Source organism: Oryctolagus cuniculus, chromosome 21, assembly GCF_964237555.1.
Source record: "Oryctolagus cuniculus chromosome 21, mOryCun1.1, whole genome shotgun sequence".
NCBI classification, from domain to species: domain Eukaryota; kingdom Metazoa; phylum Chordata; class Mammalia; order Lagomorpha; family Leporidae; genus Oryctolagus; species Oryctolagus cuniculus.
In genome coordinates this window covers 18,442,091-18,457,361 of record NC_091452.1, presented here as the reverse complement: position 1 = coordinate 18,457,361, position 15,271 = coordinate 18,442,091, and the positions used below count along the sequence as shown (strand labels likewise).

The window sequence follows — 15,271 nt, the reverse complement described above, 5'->3', positions numbered from 1 at the left end:
TCCCTGATGACACCTGTCAGGCAGAGTGACGTGGACGACTGCCAAGGACAGCCCCTCAGCTGACTGTCCCTGAAGGGGCAGTTATGTTTACGTTGATGTTTAAACGTGTATGAGCTATCAGCACCTCAAACAGCAGTGCTCTGTAAATCCAAGGTGCACTGCAAAGATTGGCTGGGCCGATGCCCAAAGAGCTCACAGTGTCTGGGGACCAGTTTGAGAGCCACTGTCACAAGTATAGGGCAGAGGTCAGCCTCTGAACATCTGGACTTCGGCATTTAAAGTTAAGGTTCCCTGAGCACACACGGGCACCGTTCCATTCAGTGGTGCCCCACACCTCTGCCCTCCGTTTCCTCCCGCCTTTGCGACACAGCATCAGTGGAGGGGAGAATGGGCTCACTCGACAGCCCTGAAGGGGAGAGCATTCTAACCCTGCCTGCCTCTCCCCACGCCCAGCCACTCACCACTGTCAACTGTCCGTTTTTATCTTTGTAGATCTGTTCTTCCGGTCCAGTGTCAAAAACTATTGTGCCTTCTTTTCCAGGACTAATATAAAACTGTAAACTTGAAATAGAGGGACACATTACTGGTATATCGAATCACAGTTGATCAAAAGAAACCCATTTCTACAGCCAGGTAACTGATCTAGATTCTCTAAAATCCGTTTAGTCCACCAGGTGTTCCAAGGGTCAGTCTGATGTCCAAGGAGCCATCCGTGCCTCTTCCTGCTGAATTTAGAGTGGATTAAGTGTTCCCCCGGCGAAACAGCTCCACGTTCATACGTCAGGTTGTAAAGGCAGCCATGTGCTGGACACAATTCACAGAGCAGGGGAGAGAGCAGAAGTGGGGGGAGAGAAGCTGTGGCTCTGGTGGGGCCTCCCGTGGTCAGGGCTGAGCCTGAGAACCCACAGGGGCCCTCCCCTCCAGCTCTGCCACTTTGCTCCCACCTGCCTAACCTGAGAGAGTGGAACGAGAATGAAAAAACAGTATTAAATTCTGTGTGCCAGGTATTTTTGATACCCTAGAGAAATTTCAGAAATCTCGAGTTTCCAAATCGATAAGCAGACTGGGTGTGGCAGCCCTGTGTGCTCAGACTCCTGTTCCATTGGTAGCCGGAGCCCAGCAGTGTCCCTCACCTGCGCTGGCTGGCCCAGGGGGTGCACCTGCCCCACCCCTGGTGGCCAACGTGGGTGGAGGAAGTTCATGGTCGCAACTTCCTTGACCTGTTAATGAACACTGATGTGAAGACAGAGGCGCCTACCTTCCTTGGACGACGTTCACGAAGTTCTCCCTCTTAACCAGCATGACGAGCTTGGTGACGGCTTCAAACACGTGTTCACACTGTAAGATGACGTCCCCCTGGGTGGAGAGCAGACCGCACAGCAGGTCAGCACTTGAGGCTCAGAAGGAAAATGCATAAAGGTGGAGGGCGCGTGGTGGCCGCCGCTTACCTTGTGCCTGCTGTCCTCGGGTGAGACGTGGATGACAAAGATTCCGTCACTCAAGTTGCTGGTGGAGATACCTGAGGACAGGTCCTGAGTTAGGGGCCAGCTTGACCTCTACCCGAGAGGAGCAAGGGCAGGCTCCAGAGCTAAGGCCGCCAGTGGGCGTAAAGTGATAAAAACAGGCCGGTGTGGAAGGCGATTGTTGTCCCCCCCGGATGCTTGAGGGCAGCGGGGGCTGGTTTCAATCCTTGTGCTAGAAGACAGGCAGCCCTGGGCGCAGGAGCCCCCTACACTCGGGTCTGCCACTGCAGGCCACTTCCTGACGGGTTGAGCAGCCATCGAGCCAGCCGGGGCTGTGTCCTACCTCTGAGTGCCGCGTAGTTTATTTTCTGCTTGACCTTGGCCAGTTCCACCACGTAAGCCGCCTTCTGTGTCAGGAGGAGTTGGCGCTGCCGCGCCCTGAAGCCTTTCCTGTCATACTTGGTGACCGGGACGGCGTACTGCAAGGAGGGGACGTCACCATGGGGTTTCTCTGTGCTCAGACCCCCGGGCGGGGGGCTTTGGGTGGTCAGAGAGGCTGCACACGCGATCATTTCTCTGCCTAGCTCGCCCTGGAAGATTTGCTCCCCAGCTCTGCCCGACTGAGGTGCCCCCTGAAGAAGTCAGAGGCACGGCCACCCTCCTCCTGGGTCTGCTCCTGGAGGGGACATAGATCCACTCGCCCAGGCTTCTGTCCTCCAGGGCCAAGGGGAGAGGGAGGCCCCAAAGCACACCAGCGCCCCAGGCCAGGCAGCAGCCAAAGCACTTTGTGCCCCTCGTTGAGCCTCTTGGTGACCTTGTTTTCAAGCTTCAGGGACCGGCTCGGCGTCTCCCTGCTACTGGGAAGCCAGCGTCAGCACCCGGTGCCTCACTAATCCAGGGCTATTTTGTGATCGAGTTCATGGCTAACTCAGCTTCTAGGGTGATGGAGGAAGGCCCTAGTAAGAGCAGCAGGAGGTGTGGAATGGTCATAGGTCATCTATAGTCAATACCCAGAGTGTCACAGGTAGAGCTCTGCACCCCGTATTTAAACAGCGCTTCCAAGACAGGTTTCACGGAGAACACACACCTGTTCTCACCCTCAAGCAGGGAATCCTGTTTGAGGCTGGGGACACACACACACACACTCCCTTACCTGGAGGTTCTCGTTGCTGATCACTTGAAGCACTTTGGGGTTAATGTCTCCTTCCTCTAGGGAGGGAACCAGAACACCATGAGTCACGGCTAAACCCCAGCCCCGTGGACAAACCACTGCTCTCTGTGCCAAGGCCAGCTGGGGAGACGGCCATGGGGAAGTGCTGCGGAACCGCGCTTCTGAAGGCGGACTTGGGAAGGTGGGCGGCGTACGGATCAGAGCACGTACCTATCCGACTGTTGGCAAAGGGCCGAGTTAAGCTTTCTGCATAGCCTGCCTTCTTTCCCCGGAATATCTCACTAGCGACCACCTTCTGCTGCATCTAGGAAGACAAAGGCACAAAACCCATAGCCACGGGAGCTCTAACGTTCACTTGAAAGGCACGGAGACAAGGGATCTTTCGTCTACTGGTTCACCCATATGGCTGCAACAGCCAGGAAGTGCTCTAAGTGAACCCCCCCCCCCCGAGCCCCCAGCAAGGATCCCAAGGAGCAAAGTCTCATGTTCTGCATTTGAGAGAGAGAGAGAGAGAGCGAGAGAGCGCTCCCCCAGCCCACTGGTTCACTCTCTGGATGTCTGCAGTGAGCAAGGCCGGGCCAGGCCACAGCTGTCTCATGTTGGAGTCTGAGACCCACGTACTTGAACCACTGCTTGCTGCCTCCCAGGGGCTGCATCAGCAGGAAGCTGGAATTGGGTGCAGGTGGGCTAAGGAGCAGCCTAAGGGCTGCACCAAACACCGTCCATGGGCTAGGGAACTGGGGACCCACAGTATCACACACTGCTGCCTGACTCCAGGAGCCAGGGGATGGGCAGGGGAGTCAGTGCAGTGCCCTAAACGTCATACAGCCAGCAGTGGGGGCTGGGTGCTCTTGCTTGCTTCCTCAAAGTCGTTTCCAGCCCCTCAGAGAGCAGTTTTCTTTCTTCCAGATCAGAGATCGGCAAACTAGCCTGTTGGCCCAACGCAGCCTGCTGTCTGTAAACGTTGGCGCGCAGCCGTGCCATCCATTGACATGCTTTTGTGCTCTGTGACTGACATAGAGCCTGAAACATTGGCCCTTTACAGCAAAGACCTGCAGCAGAAGGGGTCCTGTGTTTTTGCGGTTCAGGGGCCATCTGGGTTGTGTTCCCATGGCAACAAGTGATGCTGATGGCAGCAACAGCCAATGCTCACCAAGGTCTACGTGCATTTATCCTCAACTCATCGACAAGGCAAGCATGGGGCTAGCACAGCCCTGGGCCTGGGGCTGAAAGGGTGGACCAGGACTCCTGACGCTCCCAAGTCCATGTGCAGGGCCCACGCTCGGGCCCTGCGTCACCCTGCCAGCGTCACATCCCTACCATCGCTTTCCACTCGGCCGTGATCCCATGGCAATACTTCCGCACCAGGTTCCTCGTGCACATTTTCCTGAGCAGAGTGGAAACCTGCGTGGAGAACACACTTGCTTTGCACCTGCCTCACTGACCGCCCTGTCTTGGGATTTGGCAGCCAAACCAAAGGCTTTAAGAATACAGGTGAGGGCCAGTGCTGTGGCTTAGTGGGTTCAAGGACCACCTGCTGTGCCTGCATTCCCATATGGGCGCCGGTTCGAGTCCCGGCTGCTCCACTTCTGATCCAGCTCTCTGCTATGGCTTGGGAAAGCAGTAGAAGATGGCCCAAGTCCTTGGGCCCCTGCACCTGCGTGGGAGACCCTGAGGAAGCTCCTGGTTCCGGAATGGCTCGGCTCCGGCCGTTGTGGCCATTTGGGGAGTGAACCAGCAGATCGAAGACCTTTGTCTCTCTCTGTAACTATACCTCTCAAATAAATACAATCTTAAAAGAATACAGTTGAATTCTGTTGGATTTCAAGTATACAACTACTGTAGCTTTTAGAGCCAGAGCAAGCAGCTAACTTCCAGTCTTGCTCTTGTTGCCATTGGGTAACGAGTGGTCCTCAAACTGGAGTATGTTTAGGAGACATCCACGGAGCTGGCTCTAAGGAGCTTCCTGGAGATTCTGGCTCGGTAGGGCCAGGATGAAGCCCAGGAATCTGCCCGTAGCCCCCAGTATATGCTCTCGAGATGGAGAGGCCTGGACTGTCGTGAGAAACCCTGTCCTAGGCCAGGGTCTAACCCAGCTGGAAGGGCACATCCCGAGGGAAGTCATTCAGAAGTATGTAAATGGACCTCCTCAGCTTTATGATATACGTAGGGATATCACCAATCCTGAGGAGCTAAATCTCTTAATTTTTATTATTATTTAAGCAATAGAGCTCCCAGCCACTAATTCACTCCTCAAAAGTCTGCAATAGCCAGGGCTGGGCTAGGCCAAGCTGGGAGTCAGAACTCAATTCAGGGCTCCCACATGAGAGGCAAGGACTCAACTTCCCCAGCCACCCCCAGCACCCTGGGGGTCTGCATTAGCGGGGAGCTGGAGCGTGGACTGGAACCCAGGCCCTCTGATAGCAGACACGGCCATCTTAACCTCTGGGCCAGAGCCTTTGCCGGGCACTGCTGTGCTGAGGGGGCGGCAGAGAGAAAGGCGGACGCTGGGCCCCGTGCAGCCTCGGATTCCCAGTTTAGTCCTCACATTGTCCAAGATGCCGGGCGGCCTCAGCCAGCTCTTGTCCAAGACGGTCTTGGGGACGTGATACCGCAGGTTCAGAATGTAGTTCTTGCGCACGAGGAGGACGAAGTCCTCATCAGCGGGGCAGAGGGGCTCTTTGCGGTGGATGAAGCCCTTGATGAACCTGCCAAGGAAGAGTTTAGTAGCCTGGCGGGGAGGCGGCGGTGGGAGTGCAGCGGCGCCTACAGGCCAAAGCTTCCCCAAAGGCACACCTTGTTTCACTCACTCGCTTTTTGTTTTGCGTAGCTTGGATGTCTTGCCAATCAAAAATATGAGTACCATTCCATAAGAGGCAGAGTTCAGCTCGAAGGGCTAGGCTGGCAGCACCAGCCAGGCCCTCCCTTCACAGCAGCAGTCAAATAGAGCAGAACAGTGACCACCCCTGGAAGCGGACCCAGCCTCCCCACTGTGTCGCAGTCCGCACCCTACCCTGCTGTCTCAGGCCAGCCCAGGACAGCCACTCACTCCGCCTGCCTGGAGTGACTGGGGCAACGGGAAGAGGAGCCAACTGTACTGGGCTGTGATTGTCACTGAGATGAGGAGCTCCAGGCCCGGACATGGACCTGAATTCCTCATAGCACCCCGAGGGGAACAGCATCCAGAAGGCCCCCAGACTCAGCTCCTGGCATCCCCCACAGTGCGCCAGCTTCCAGCGACCTCGCCCCGCCATATGCAAGGACTCACTTCCTCACAATCTGCACGGCCCACTTCCTCTTGTGCGTCTCCATCCGGGCCAGGGCTCCCCGCCAGTGGGCTTCTAGTTTGATGGCTGAAAGAGGTCACTGCTGGTGTTACAAGGCGAGCACAACGGTGGGCAAACAAGGCTTTTCCAGAAGCAACCATGCACTCGGTACACGCCTGATGCCCGCCCAGGCACCGGGACGGACAGCTGAGCGGGGGGACAGGAGGGCAGAGAGTGCCTTGGGAAGCCCGAGACCACAGGCGGGAGCGGGGGTGGCCGCTGTGACGGGGTCGGGGAGCTCCCCACTGTGTTTGGTTCATTTCATGCAGCGATTCCTCCCACTCAGTTGGTGACATTTCAGAATGAGGACACAAACACCGGATGCTGCCTCACCTCCCCACAGCTGAATGTTTTTCAGGTTTTGGGGTGCTTTGATTCCCCACAGGAGCACTGTTCGTGTTACAGAAGCAAACTGGCAACTGGACGCCCCCAAATGTCCCTCGGTGCTCACAGGGGCTTGGGGCCAGGGCACCCCCACTCCCAGGGCTCCAGTGTTTGCCTGTAACCTGCACCCAGCCAACCGAATCCTTTACGTCAACTCTAGATGACTTAATGACCCCTGGTACAATGAAAATGCTATAGAAATAGCTGTTTAGGGAAAGAGAAAATACTAAAATAAGAAAACATTCTGCACATGTTCAGTACAGATACAGTTTATTTTTTTTAAAAAAAAGATTTATTTGAAAGAGTTACAGAGAGAGAAGTAGAGCCAGAGAGAGAGAGAGAGAGAGAGAGAGAGAGAGAGAGGTCTTCCATTCTGCTGGTTCACTCCCCAAATGACCACAACGGCCAGAGCTAAGCTGATCTGAAGCCAGGAGCTTCTGGGTCTCCCACGTGGGTGCAGGGACCCAAGCACTTGGGTCATCTTCTACTGCTTTCCCAGGCCATAGCAGAGAGCTGGATCAGAAGTGCAGCAGCTGGGACTCCAACCAGCACCCATATGGGATGCCAGCACTGCAGGCTGGGGCCTTAACCTGCTGTGCCACAGCGCCAGCCCCAGATGCAGTTTATTTTAAAAATGTATTTTCATTCCTCTGTTGAATCTATGGAGGCCTGAGCCTCCGGATAGGGAGGGTGGGCCAGGCTCACACAACCAGGGCTGGCTGCCCATTTCTGACGCAACTGTACTGCAGTACAGCCGCACCTGTTCACTTGTGTGCTGCCTGCTGCTTCCGTGTGACAACAGCAGAGTGGGGTCGCTGTGACAGAGACGACTCAAGTCTTCAGTGTGGACTGCTTTGCTGATGTGAGCTAACAGAACCCTGTGCAGGAATGAACAGCAAAGTCCACACACATCTGTGTGGCTTTAAAAATAAATTAAGGGGCCGGTGGAGTGGGTTCAGCCAACAGCTGTGAGGTCAGCATCCCTCTGAGTGCCACTGCAAGCCCTGGCTGCTCTGCTTCTGCCCCAGCTCCCTGCTGATGCACCTGGGAAAGCAGAAGAGGCCCAGGTACTTGGGTCTCTGCCAGCCACGTGGGAAGCCAGGATGAACTTCCTGGCTTTAGCCCGGCCCAGTCCCAGCTGCTGGGGACACCTGGGACACAAACCATTTGGGGAGTGAACCAGCAGATACAAGATGGATCTCTGTAATTCTGCCTTTCAAGTAAATAAATCTTAAAAAAAAATTTAAATGTGTCTGTGCTATGGATGAAACAAAACAATCTCCAGTCGATACGGTAAAAAATGAGAAGAGGCCCCAGAACTGGAACTCGAGGCAGCCCTGCCCTGCAGTTTCAGGGACTGACGAGAGAGAACCCAAAGCGCCCATGGCCCCAGGGGCCACATGGAAGAGAGGGAAGGGCACGGGGCTGGCCCAGCGCCAGCTGACAACTTCCTGTTGAACTCTCACCTGCTTGTCTTTTTTTCACATAGTCTCTCCTTCCCAGGCAGCCTTTGTATGTGGCTTGGATTCTTGCGACTTAAAATAAAGCAAAAGTTTTGGTCAAATAGCTTTCATTCATGTGTCTGTGTGGTTGTGCCCTCCAGAGGGGACATCAGCCATGGCCCTCGGGCCCACAGAGGAGGGAGGGTCTCGGTTAAGCATCACAGATGTGAGAGCGGCAGGTGACACCACCCCTGGTCCCAGCTGCCCTCCCGTAACTGGAGTCTCTCTCCTGCCTTTGATGACCCAGAGCCCAGAGCCCCCAGACCCACGCTGGGCACCTCCATTCTCATGCCTGCTTTCTGCGGGGCATACACGGGCTTCACAGTGATGTCACCACCACCGGGCGTCCAGGCTCAGAGGGTGGAGACCTGGGCTCCAGGCAACACAGCTGCTGAGGACCCCCCCAGAGGTCAAGTTCAGTGAGGGCCTTGAAGACCAGCAGGGTCACATCCCCTGGGAGCGGATCAGGCGCCCCACAGCCCAGCTGAGCCAGCACCTGCCCGCAAATGGATCCTCAGTAAGCAGTGTCCACTGCCACAGAGGTCCAAACCAGGAGCAGGGGCAGGCTTTGTGGCACAGTGCATTAAGCCAGCACTTGGGACCCCCCACATCCCATGGGAGTGTGGTTCCAGACCCATCTCCACTTCTCAGCTCCCTGCTGACAACACCAGGGAGGCAGCAGGTGATGGCCCCAGTCCTTGGGTCTTTGCCAGCCACGTGGGAGACCAGGATGGAGCTCCTGGCTTTGGCTTGACCCAGTCCCAGCTGTTGAGACACCTGGGAAATAAACCACTGGATGGAAGATCTCTGGCTCTCCTCCTCTGTCACTGCCTTTCAAATAAACAAATTACACAATGAAACCTGCAACAATGCCGGCATTAAAAACGAGACCAGCAGGCATGGTGGTGATGAGGGCAGACACAAGCCAGACCACATTCGGACCCCGGCTCGGCTGCTTGCTAACTGCAGCCTTCGGCATGTTGCCCGTACATCTGGGCCTCAGTTTCCCCAAGTGTGAAGCGGAAATGGCACTGCCTTCTCTGTAGGTGAGAGACTCGGGTGAGATCCTGGGTGTAAAGCGCGCATGTGCACCTGGCCTCCAGCAGGCACCGAGGCCGCTGAGGCGTAGACGCTCCGTCCGCGACCCCCTGGGGTCTCCAAGGCCAAGTCCCCCTCTCGGTCATCATGATTCCATGGCTTACATTTCTCCCACATTAACTTCTCTTGTTTATCATCCACAACACAGAGCCTGGCTGTGGGCTTTGAGGCTACCCCTTCCAACATCAGATGTTATGCAAATGAGGTTTTAGAAATCTTAATTGAAGGGGGATGGGCACAACAGCATTAAGTTTCCACACGCATCCAGGACCCCTCTCCCGATGTGTTCAGCACAAGTTCACGGCATCTTACACTCCCATGAGTTAGAGCCACGTGAACCTAATCATCCCCCACTCGGTCCTGGGTTCCGACATGATCTCAGACACCCATATTTAAGGTTTATACCCCCCAAGCTAAACGTGTTCATTTCGCAGTCTGTTGAAATCAGGGTAGAAAAATCCTACCTAATTGATGTTTACTAAATTCAAAGGCATCTTCAGTAGCAAACAGAGTTCTGGGGAAACGGATGAATATCTTGGTCCTAGAAGTGAGAAGAAAAAAAAAAAAAGCTCTAGTTAGTAATCGGTCAGTGAGCCTCTGCAGGGGGTTCAGGTGCAGCCCCGTCCACTGAGGGGCTCAGAGCCGTCTGCGCGGGTTGCAGGGCTGAGACGGGACTCCAGGCCGAGTCCTGAATGCGACCAGGGTGTCCCTGGAAGCAGATGCCAGAGACGGCCACGCGAAGATGGAGGCCGAGCTCGGAGGGAGGCAGCCACGAGCCACCAGAAGCTGCAAGGGGCGGGGAAGGCGCCTCCCGGAGGCCGCGGTCCTGCCAACACCTTGCTTTTGAACCTGCGGCCCCCAGAAACTTGGGGATTAAGCGGCTGTTGCTGTAGGGCAGTCACTTTGTGCTAATCGGCTGTGCAGCCCTAGGAAGGGACAACGCTATCCTAACCTAAAGTGGCTTTGAATTGTGCTCCTCTGCTTTCTAAAAAGAGTGCAAGTCCAAGTTTGAAAGGCGGCCCCATTAACCGTCCAAGACACATCACAAATCCTGATCGCATTCAAGACCCGGCTGTTTCACTTCTGCCCCAGCTCCCTGCTTGATGTGCCTGGGAGGGCAGCAGAGGAAGGCCCAAGTGCTTGAGCCCCTGCACCTGCCTGGGAGACCCGGAGGAAGCTCCTGGCTTCAGCCTGGCCCAGCCCTGGCTGTTGCAGCCATCTGGGGAAGTGCATCAGTAGATGGAAGATTCGAACTCTGCCTTTCCAGTAAGTAAAAATAAATCTTTAATAAAGGGGATGGTTCGTGGTCCTCTCCTGCTAACCGTCCAGAGCTGTGTTTAAATTGAGTGGCTGGAAACATGTGCTTGTTCATCTACGTAAAACACATAAAATGTATGTCCAGTCCAAATATGGACACAGATCCACACCTGAAACCTTTGGGAAGAAAGTGGTCGGCGACTTCCGGGCCACTTACCTCCCTAACTTGTACTCCTCGGGTTTGTAGCCAATGTACTTGATGAGACGTTCTACGCCCTCTGCTGGAGGCCCGCGCCAGTGCGGCCAGGTGTCTGGGCACAGGGACTTGTACCTACAGGGACAGGAAGCAGACATGAGCAGTGGCTCTCCCTTTCTCCACCCCACCCCCACCCCCAGAGGTCTGCTTAGCCTTAGCTGCTCATTGTAAAACGTGGTGTTTTGATCCAATGAGCTTCCTCACACATGTGGCAAGGAAAAAAAAAAACTCAGCAGCCTGGGTGCCTAACCTGTCTGCACAGAGCATCAATGTCATCGAACACTCAACCCAAGGACATTCGTGCCCCCCCCCCCATGTCCATGGGTTCTGCTTCTGTGCATAGGAAATCCCTGGGAACAACTGTGATCGTCCTGTGCATAAACAGACGTTTGCCCTAACTCCCGGAGTGACAGAGCGACCGCTGCCCAGCTGTTCTAAGTCAGCTGCAGGAGGGTGTGTGGGATCCGCGCAAAAACCGCATCATTGTATAGGACGGACTTCGTATGGATACCGAGGGAGGCTATGAACTCCGTCTCACTCCTGGCTATGTGAGGGAGGCTATTAACTCCGTCTCACTCCTAGCTATGTGAGGGAGGCTGGCTAACTCTGTCTCGCTCCTAGCTATGTGAAGGAGGCTATTAACTCCGTCTCACTCCTAGCTATGTGAGGGAGGCTGGTTAACTCCATCTCACTCCTAGCTATGTGAGGGAGGCTGGTTAACTCCATCTCACTCCTAGCTATGTGAGGGAGGCTGGTTAACTCCATCTCGCTCCTAGATATTTGAGGCTACTTTGAAGAGTTCTTGGGAAAGTGGACTTGAGAGCTAATGCATGTTTTCAGCAAACATTCTGAGGATCCTTTAAATATCCAAGAGACGAAAACATGGGTCCACGTATACAACTCATACAAGAGGCCGGCGCCACGGCTCACTGGGCTAATCCTCCGCCTTGTGGCACCAGCACACCGGGTTCTAGTCCCGGTCGGGGCGCCGGATTCTGTCCCGGTTGCCCCTCTTCCAGGCCAGCTCTCTGCTGTGGCCAGGGAGTGCAGTGGAGGATGGCCCAAGTGCTTGGGCCCTGCACCCCATGGGAGACCAGGAGAAGCACCTGGCTCCTGCCATCGGATCAGCGTGATGCACCAGCCACAGCGCACCAGCCGTGGCGGCCATTGGAGTGTGAACCAACGGCAAAAGGAAGACCTTTCTCTGTCTCTCTTTCTCTCTCTTTCACTATCCACTCTGCCTGTCAAAAAAAAAACAAAAAAACTCGTACAAGAGTGTTCACAGCAGGAGCCGGTGCTGTGGTGCAGTGAGGTAAACCTCCCCCTGCAACTCCAGCATCCCATATCAGCGATGGTTCAAGTCCCGGCTGCTCCACTTTCTATCCCGCTCCCTGCTAATGCACCTGGCAAAGCAGTGGGAGGTGACCCAAGTGCTTGAGCCACTGTGGGAGACCCACATGGAGCTTCCAGTTTCAGCCTGGCCTAGTCCTGGCTGTTGTGGCCATTTGGGGAATGAATTGGTGGATGGAAGCTCGCTCTCTCCCTCTCTTTGTAACTCTGCCTTTCAAATAAATAAACCTTTGTGTTTTTTTTTTTTAAGATTTATTAATTTGAAAGAGTTACAGGAGAGGCAGAGGGAGAGAGGTCTTCCATCCACTGGTTCACTGCCCAAATGGCCACAATGGCTGGAGCTGGGCTGATCAGGAGCCAGGAGCCTGGAGTGTCTTCTGGGTCTCCCAGGCAGGTTCAGGGGCCCAAGGACTTGGGCCACCTTCAACTGCTTTCCCAGGCCATAGCAGAGAGCTGGATCAGAAGTGGAGCAGCCGGAATTCGAACTGGTGCCCATATGGGATGCCGGCGCTGCAGGTGGCAGCTTTACCTGCTACGTCACAGCGCTGGCCCCTAAACCTTGTTTTTTAAAAGCACATTCGTAGCAGCTTAATTCACCACAGCCACAAAAGCCAATGAACAGACAAATCAGAAAAGCTAGCGCACTTGGGAAGTGACAAGAGGTATTTCCCAAGGGTAATTCTGGCTCCAATGTGGACTTAAGAACCTGACTCTGCAGGTGTCACCACTAAAGTTCACCATGATGTCACTAACCTCAGGCAGCAGGTGAACGCAGAGTTCACAGGTACCTGTGAAGCAAGGCTAGAGGCAACACTGTGGGAGCAGCCGGACTGGGCTCGGACTGCTGGCTTCCCACCCAGCTCAGGAACCAGAGAAGTCACTTTAGGTCCTTCCCTGTGCAGTGTGAACAGTAACAGGCCCTTCCTCACGGGGCTGTGCCGAGGCTTCAAGGGAGGTAATGCACGTACAGTGTTTGGTGCAGACCAAGCTCAATAAACGATTCACTCCCTAAATGACTGCAACAGCCCAGGCTGGGTCAGACCGAAGCCAGGAGCCAAGAACTCCGTCCTGGCCTCCCACACAGGTTTCAGGGCTCCAAGCACTTGGGTCATCCTCCATTGCCCTCCCAAGCACGTCGGGAGCAGGCTGGATCAGAGAAAGCGTAGCCAGGATTCCTGCTGTCACCTGGACATGGACTGCGGGTATTGCGAGTGCTGGCTGTCACAGCACTGGCCCCTGTGTTGCCATTTCAGTAGCACCAGCTCACCAAAGATGGGTTGGTGTGTGAGTAGCGTGGGGGGTGGGGGGCATATCATTAAATCCCATGAACCTCCTGAGGGCAGACACCCTAACTTTCATGCTACAGGCAAGGAGATGGACACAACTCTTAGAAGACAGCATGAGGATTTGGACCCAGGCATGTGGCTCCCCACCACTAACACCCACTGTTAACACCCATGAGGCCAAGACCCCAAACCAGCATCGAAGTCTAACCAGCTGGGTCAGACCCAAGACGGACACTGCCCACATCTGCCCCCTGGTGGCAGGTCCATGCACTTGGCCTTGCCCATCCTTGATTCACAAGTTAGGGCTTAGAGCACAGTGAAGGGGGAATCGACTTGGGTTTTCATGTTCTCCAAAATGCTAGGATTTTTTTGTTTTGTTTTGTTTTAGTGTCCTAGATATAGCCCTTAATGAACCGAGTTCCCTGATGGACGCCATGTCATTTACTAGCTTATCCCAGAGACTTACACATACCATGAGGATATTTCATAGAGTCCACGGAATAATGAAAAGATCACTTTTGGTGCAAAAAAAAAAAAAAAAAAGTTGAAGCTCTTCAATAAGTGTGTAGGAAAGGCATATTATGAAAAAAGCCAGGCATGAATTTCTAAATTTCTTGCACCAAAATAAAAACTTAAAAAAGATTTATTTCAAAGGCACAGGGAGGGGGGAGAGGGAGAGAGGGAGGGAGAAATGGATCTCCGATCTCCTGGTTCACTCTCCAAATGGCTGCAACACTAGGGCTGGGCCAGACCAAAGCCAGGAGTCGGGAACTACAGCCAGGTCTCCCATGTGGATTGCAGGGGCCCAGGCACCGGAGCCATTGCCTGCTGCTTGCCCAGGCACGTTTGCAGCGAGCTGGGTCAGGAAGAGGAGCAGCAGGGCCAGCGTCACAGGCAGATGTCACACTTAACCTGCTGGACCACAACGCCAGCCCCAAACCTGTCTTTTAATTCTGTTACTTCACAAAGCCATCAAGTACCCCGGCAGGCAGGCAGGCGCGTGACTTCATCGGCTTCAGCCCCACAAAGCCAACTTTACCTCTGCAAGAAATGCTCGTACTTGCGCCGGTACGCGAAGCCGGCCCGCCTCACCCGCAGGTGCTCCATCAGCCCCAGGTATTTGATCTGGTGCCTTATGAGAAGGTCGTCGAACTTGCCTTGGGAGAAAGAGGCGAGAACCACGGTCAGGCACCCAACGGCTCCGTCTCATCCAGAGCGGAGGCCACAAACTGATAGCCCATTCTTTCAGGCCGTGATTTTGTTCTTAAAACACACACTTGCCAACAGCGTTTATTTTCATTTTATTTGAAAGGCAGAAAAAGTGATGGGCTGGTTCACTTCCCCAACACCCGTGATAACCAGGGCTGGGCCAGGTCAAAGCCAGGAGCGTGGAACTCCCCCCAGGCCTCCCACATGGCCGGCAGGGACCCCAGCACTTGCGCCATCGCCTCCTGCCCACATCAGCAGGAAGCTGGATGGGAAGCAGAGGGGCCGAGACTCCGGCCCGGCACCCTGACACGCGAGCACCAAGAGCGGTGGCTTACCCACTGCACCAGATGTCTGCCCCTCGACTGTGGTTTTCAAACAGGTAGATCTTATAGGAAAAAAGTCTAGATTTTTCAAATTCTTTTGAAAAATCGCGAGATCCAGCCATCCTGGGCCTGGAGTCTCACATGGCAACACCTAGCCAGAAGGGACTGGTGCGGCCACCGCTTTGACAGGGTGTCTGTCCCCAGGTGGCTGCAGCCCCCACCATCCCCAATTGCCTCACACCCAATCTGCTTTATCCATTTGCTCGTCTGACCAGGCCTCTGCACACCTCTATCCGCAGGACTGTACGAATCCACCACAGCAAGAGCTTAGAAAATCCCCAGGTCATGGACCATTCTAGAAGGTGGTTCACTAGCTGGAGAGAAGTGATGCTGCCTCCTCTCACCTCCTCCATCTGGCCCGGCTGAGCTGTGCTGCTCCTCAGACGGGCAGCCTCTAAGCAGTGCTCACATGGGACCCCTTCCTGATTCATTTACCCTCTTTTTTCTTCCAAACATTTTTACGTGCATATATATTAAAGATTTATTTATTTGTTTAAAAGGCAAAGTTACAGAGAGGCATAGGCAGAGAGAGAGAGATGTCTTCCATCTGCTGGTTCACTCCCCAAATGGCTGCAATGGCCAGACC

The 15,271-nt window shown here is 54.6% G+C and overlaps 1 protein-coding gene across 2 annotated transcripts in view; it reads right to left on the bottom strand.

Annotated features, from left to right (window-relative positions):
- Positions 1 to 15,271, bottom strand: part of MYO1H (myosin IH) — a 50,721-nt gene that overhangs the window by 1,363 nt on the left and 34,087 nt on the right. Inside the window, exons 18-30 of one of the 2 annotated variants that reach the window (XM_051835869.2) lie at positions 14,133 to 14,250; positions 10,419 to 10,532; positions 9,409 to 9,485; positions 7,811 to 7,879; positions 5,903 to 5,987; positions 5,183 to 5,342; positions 3,955 to 4,038; positions 2,845 to 2,938; positions 2,617 to 2,672; positions 1,807 to 1,942; positions 1,449 to 1,519; positions 1,259 to 1,356; positions 462 to 561 (exon numbers count right to left, since the gene is read on the bottom strand). In XM_051835869.2, the coding sequence (XP_051691829.2) occupies positions 462 to 561; positions 1,259 to 1,356; positions 1,449 to 1,519; positions 1,807 to 1,942; positions 2,617 to 2,672; positions 2,845 to 2,938; positions 3,955 to 4,038; positions 5,183 to 5,342; positions 5,903 to 5,987; positions 7,811 to 7,879; positions 9,409 to 9,485; positions 10,419 to 10,532; positions 14,133 to 14,250 (1,262 nt within the window). Of the gene's footprint in view, positions 1 to 461; positions 562 to 1,258; positions 1,357 to 1,448; positions 1,520 to 1,619; positions 1,943 to 2,616; positions 2,673 to 2,844; positions 2,939 to 3,954; positions 4,039 to 5,182; positions 5,343 to 5,902; positions 5,988 to 7,810; positions 7,880 to 9,408; positions 9,486 to 10,418; positions 10,533 to 14,132; positions 14,251 to 15,271 lie in introns of those variants that run through there. The other variant, XM_051835870.2, reaches the window with a different exon arrangement.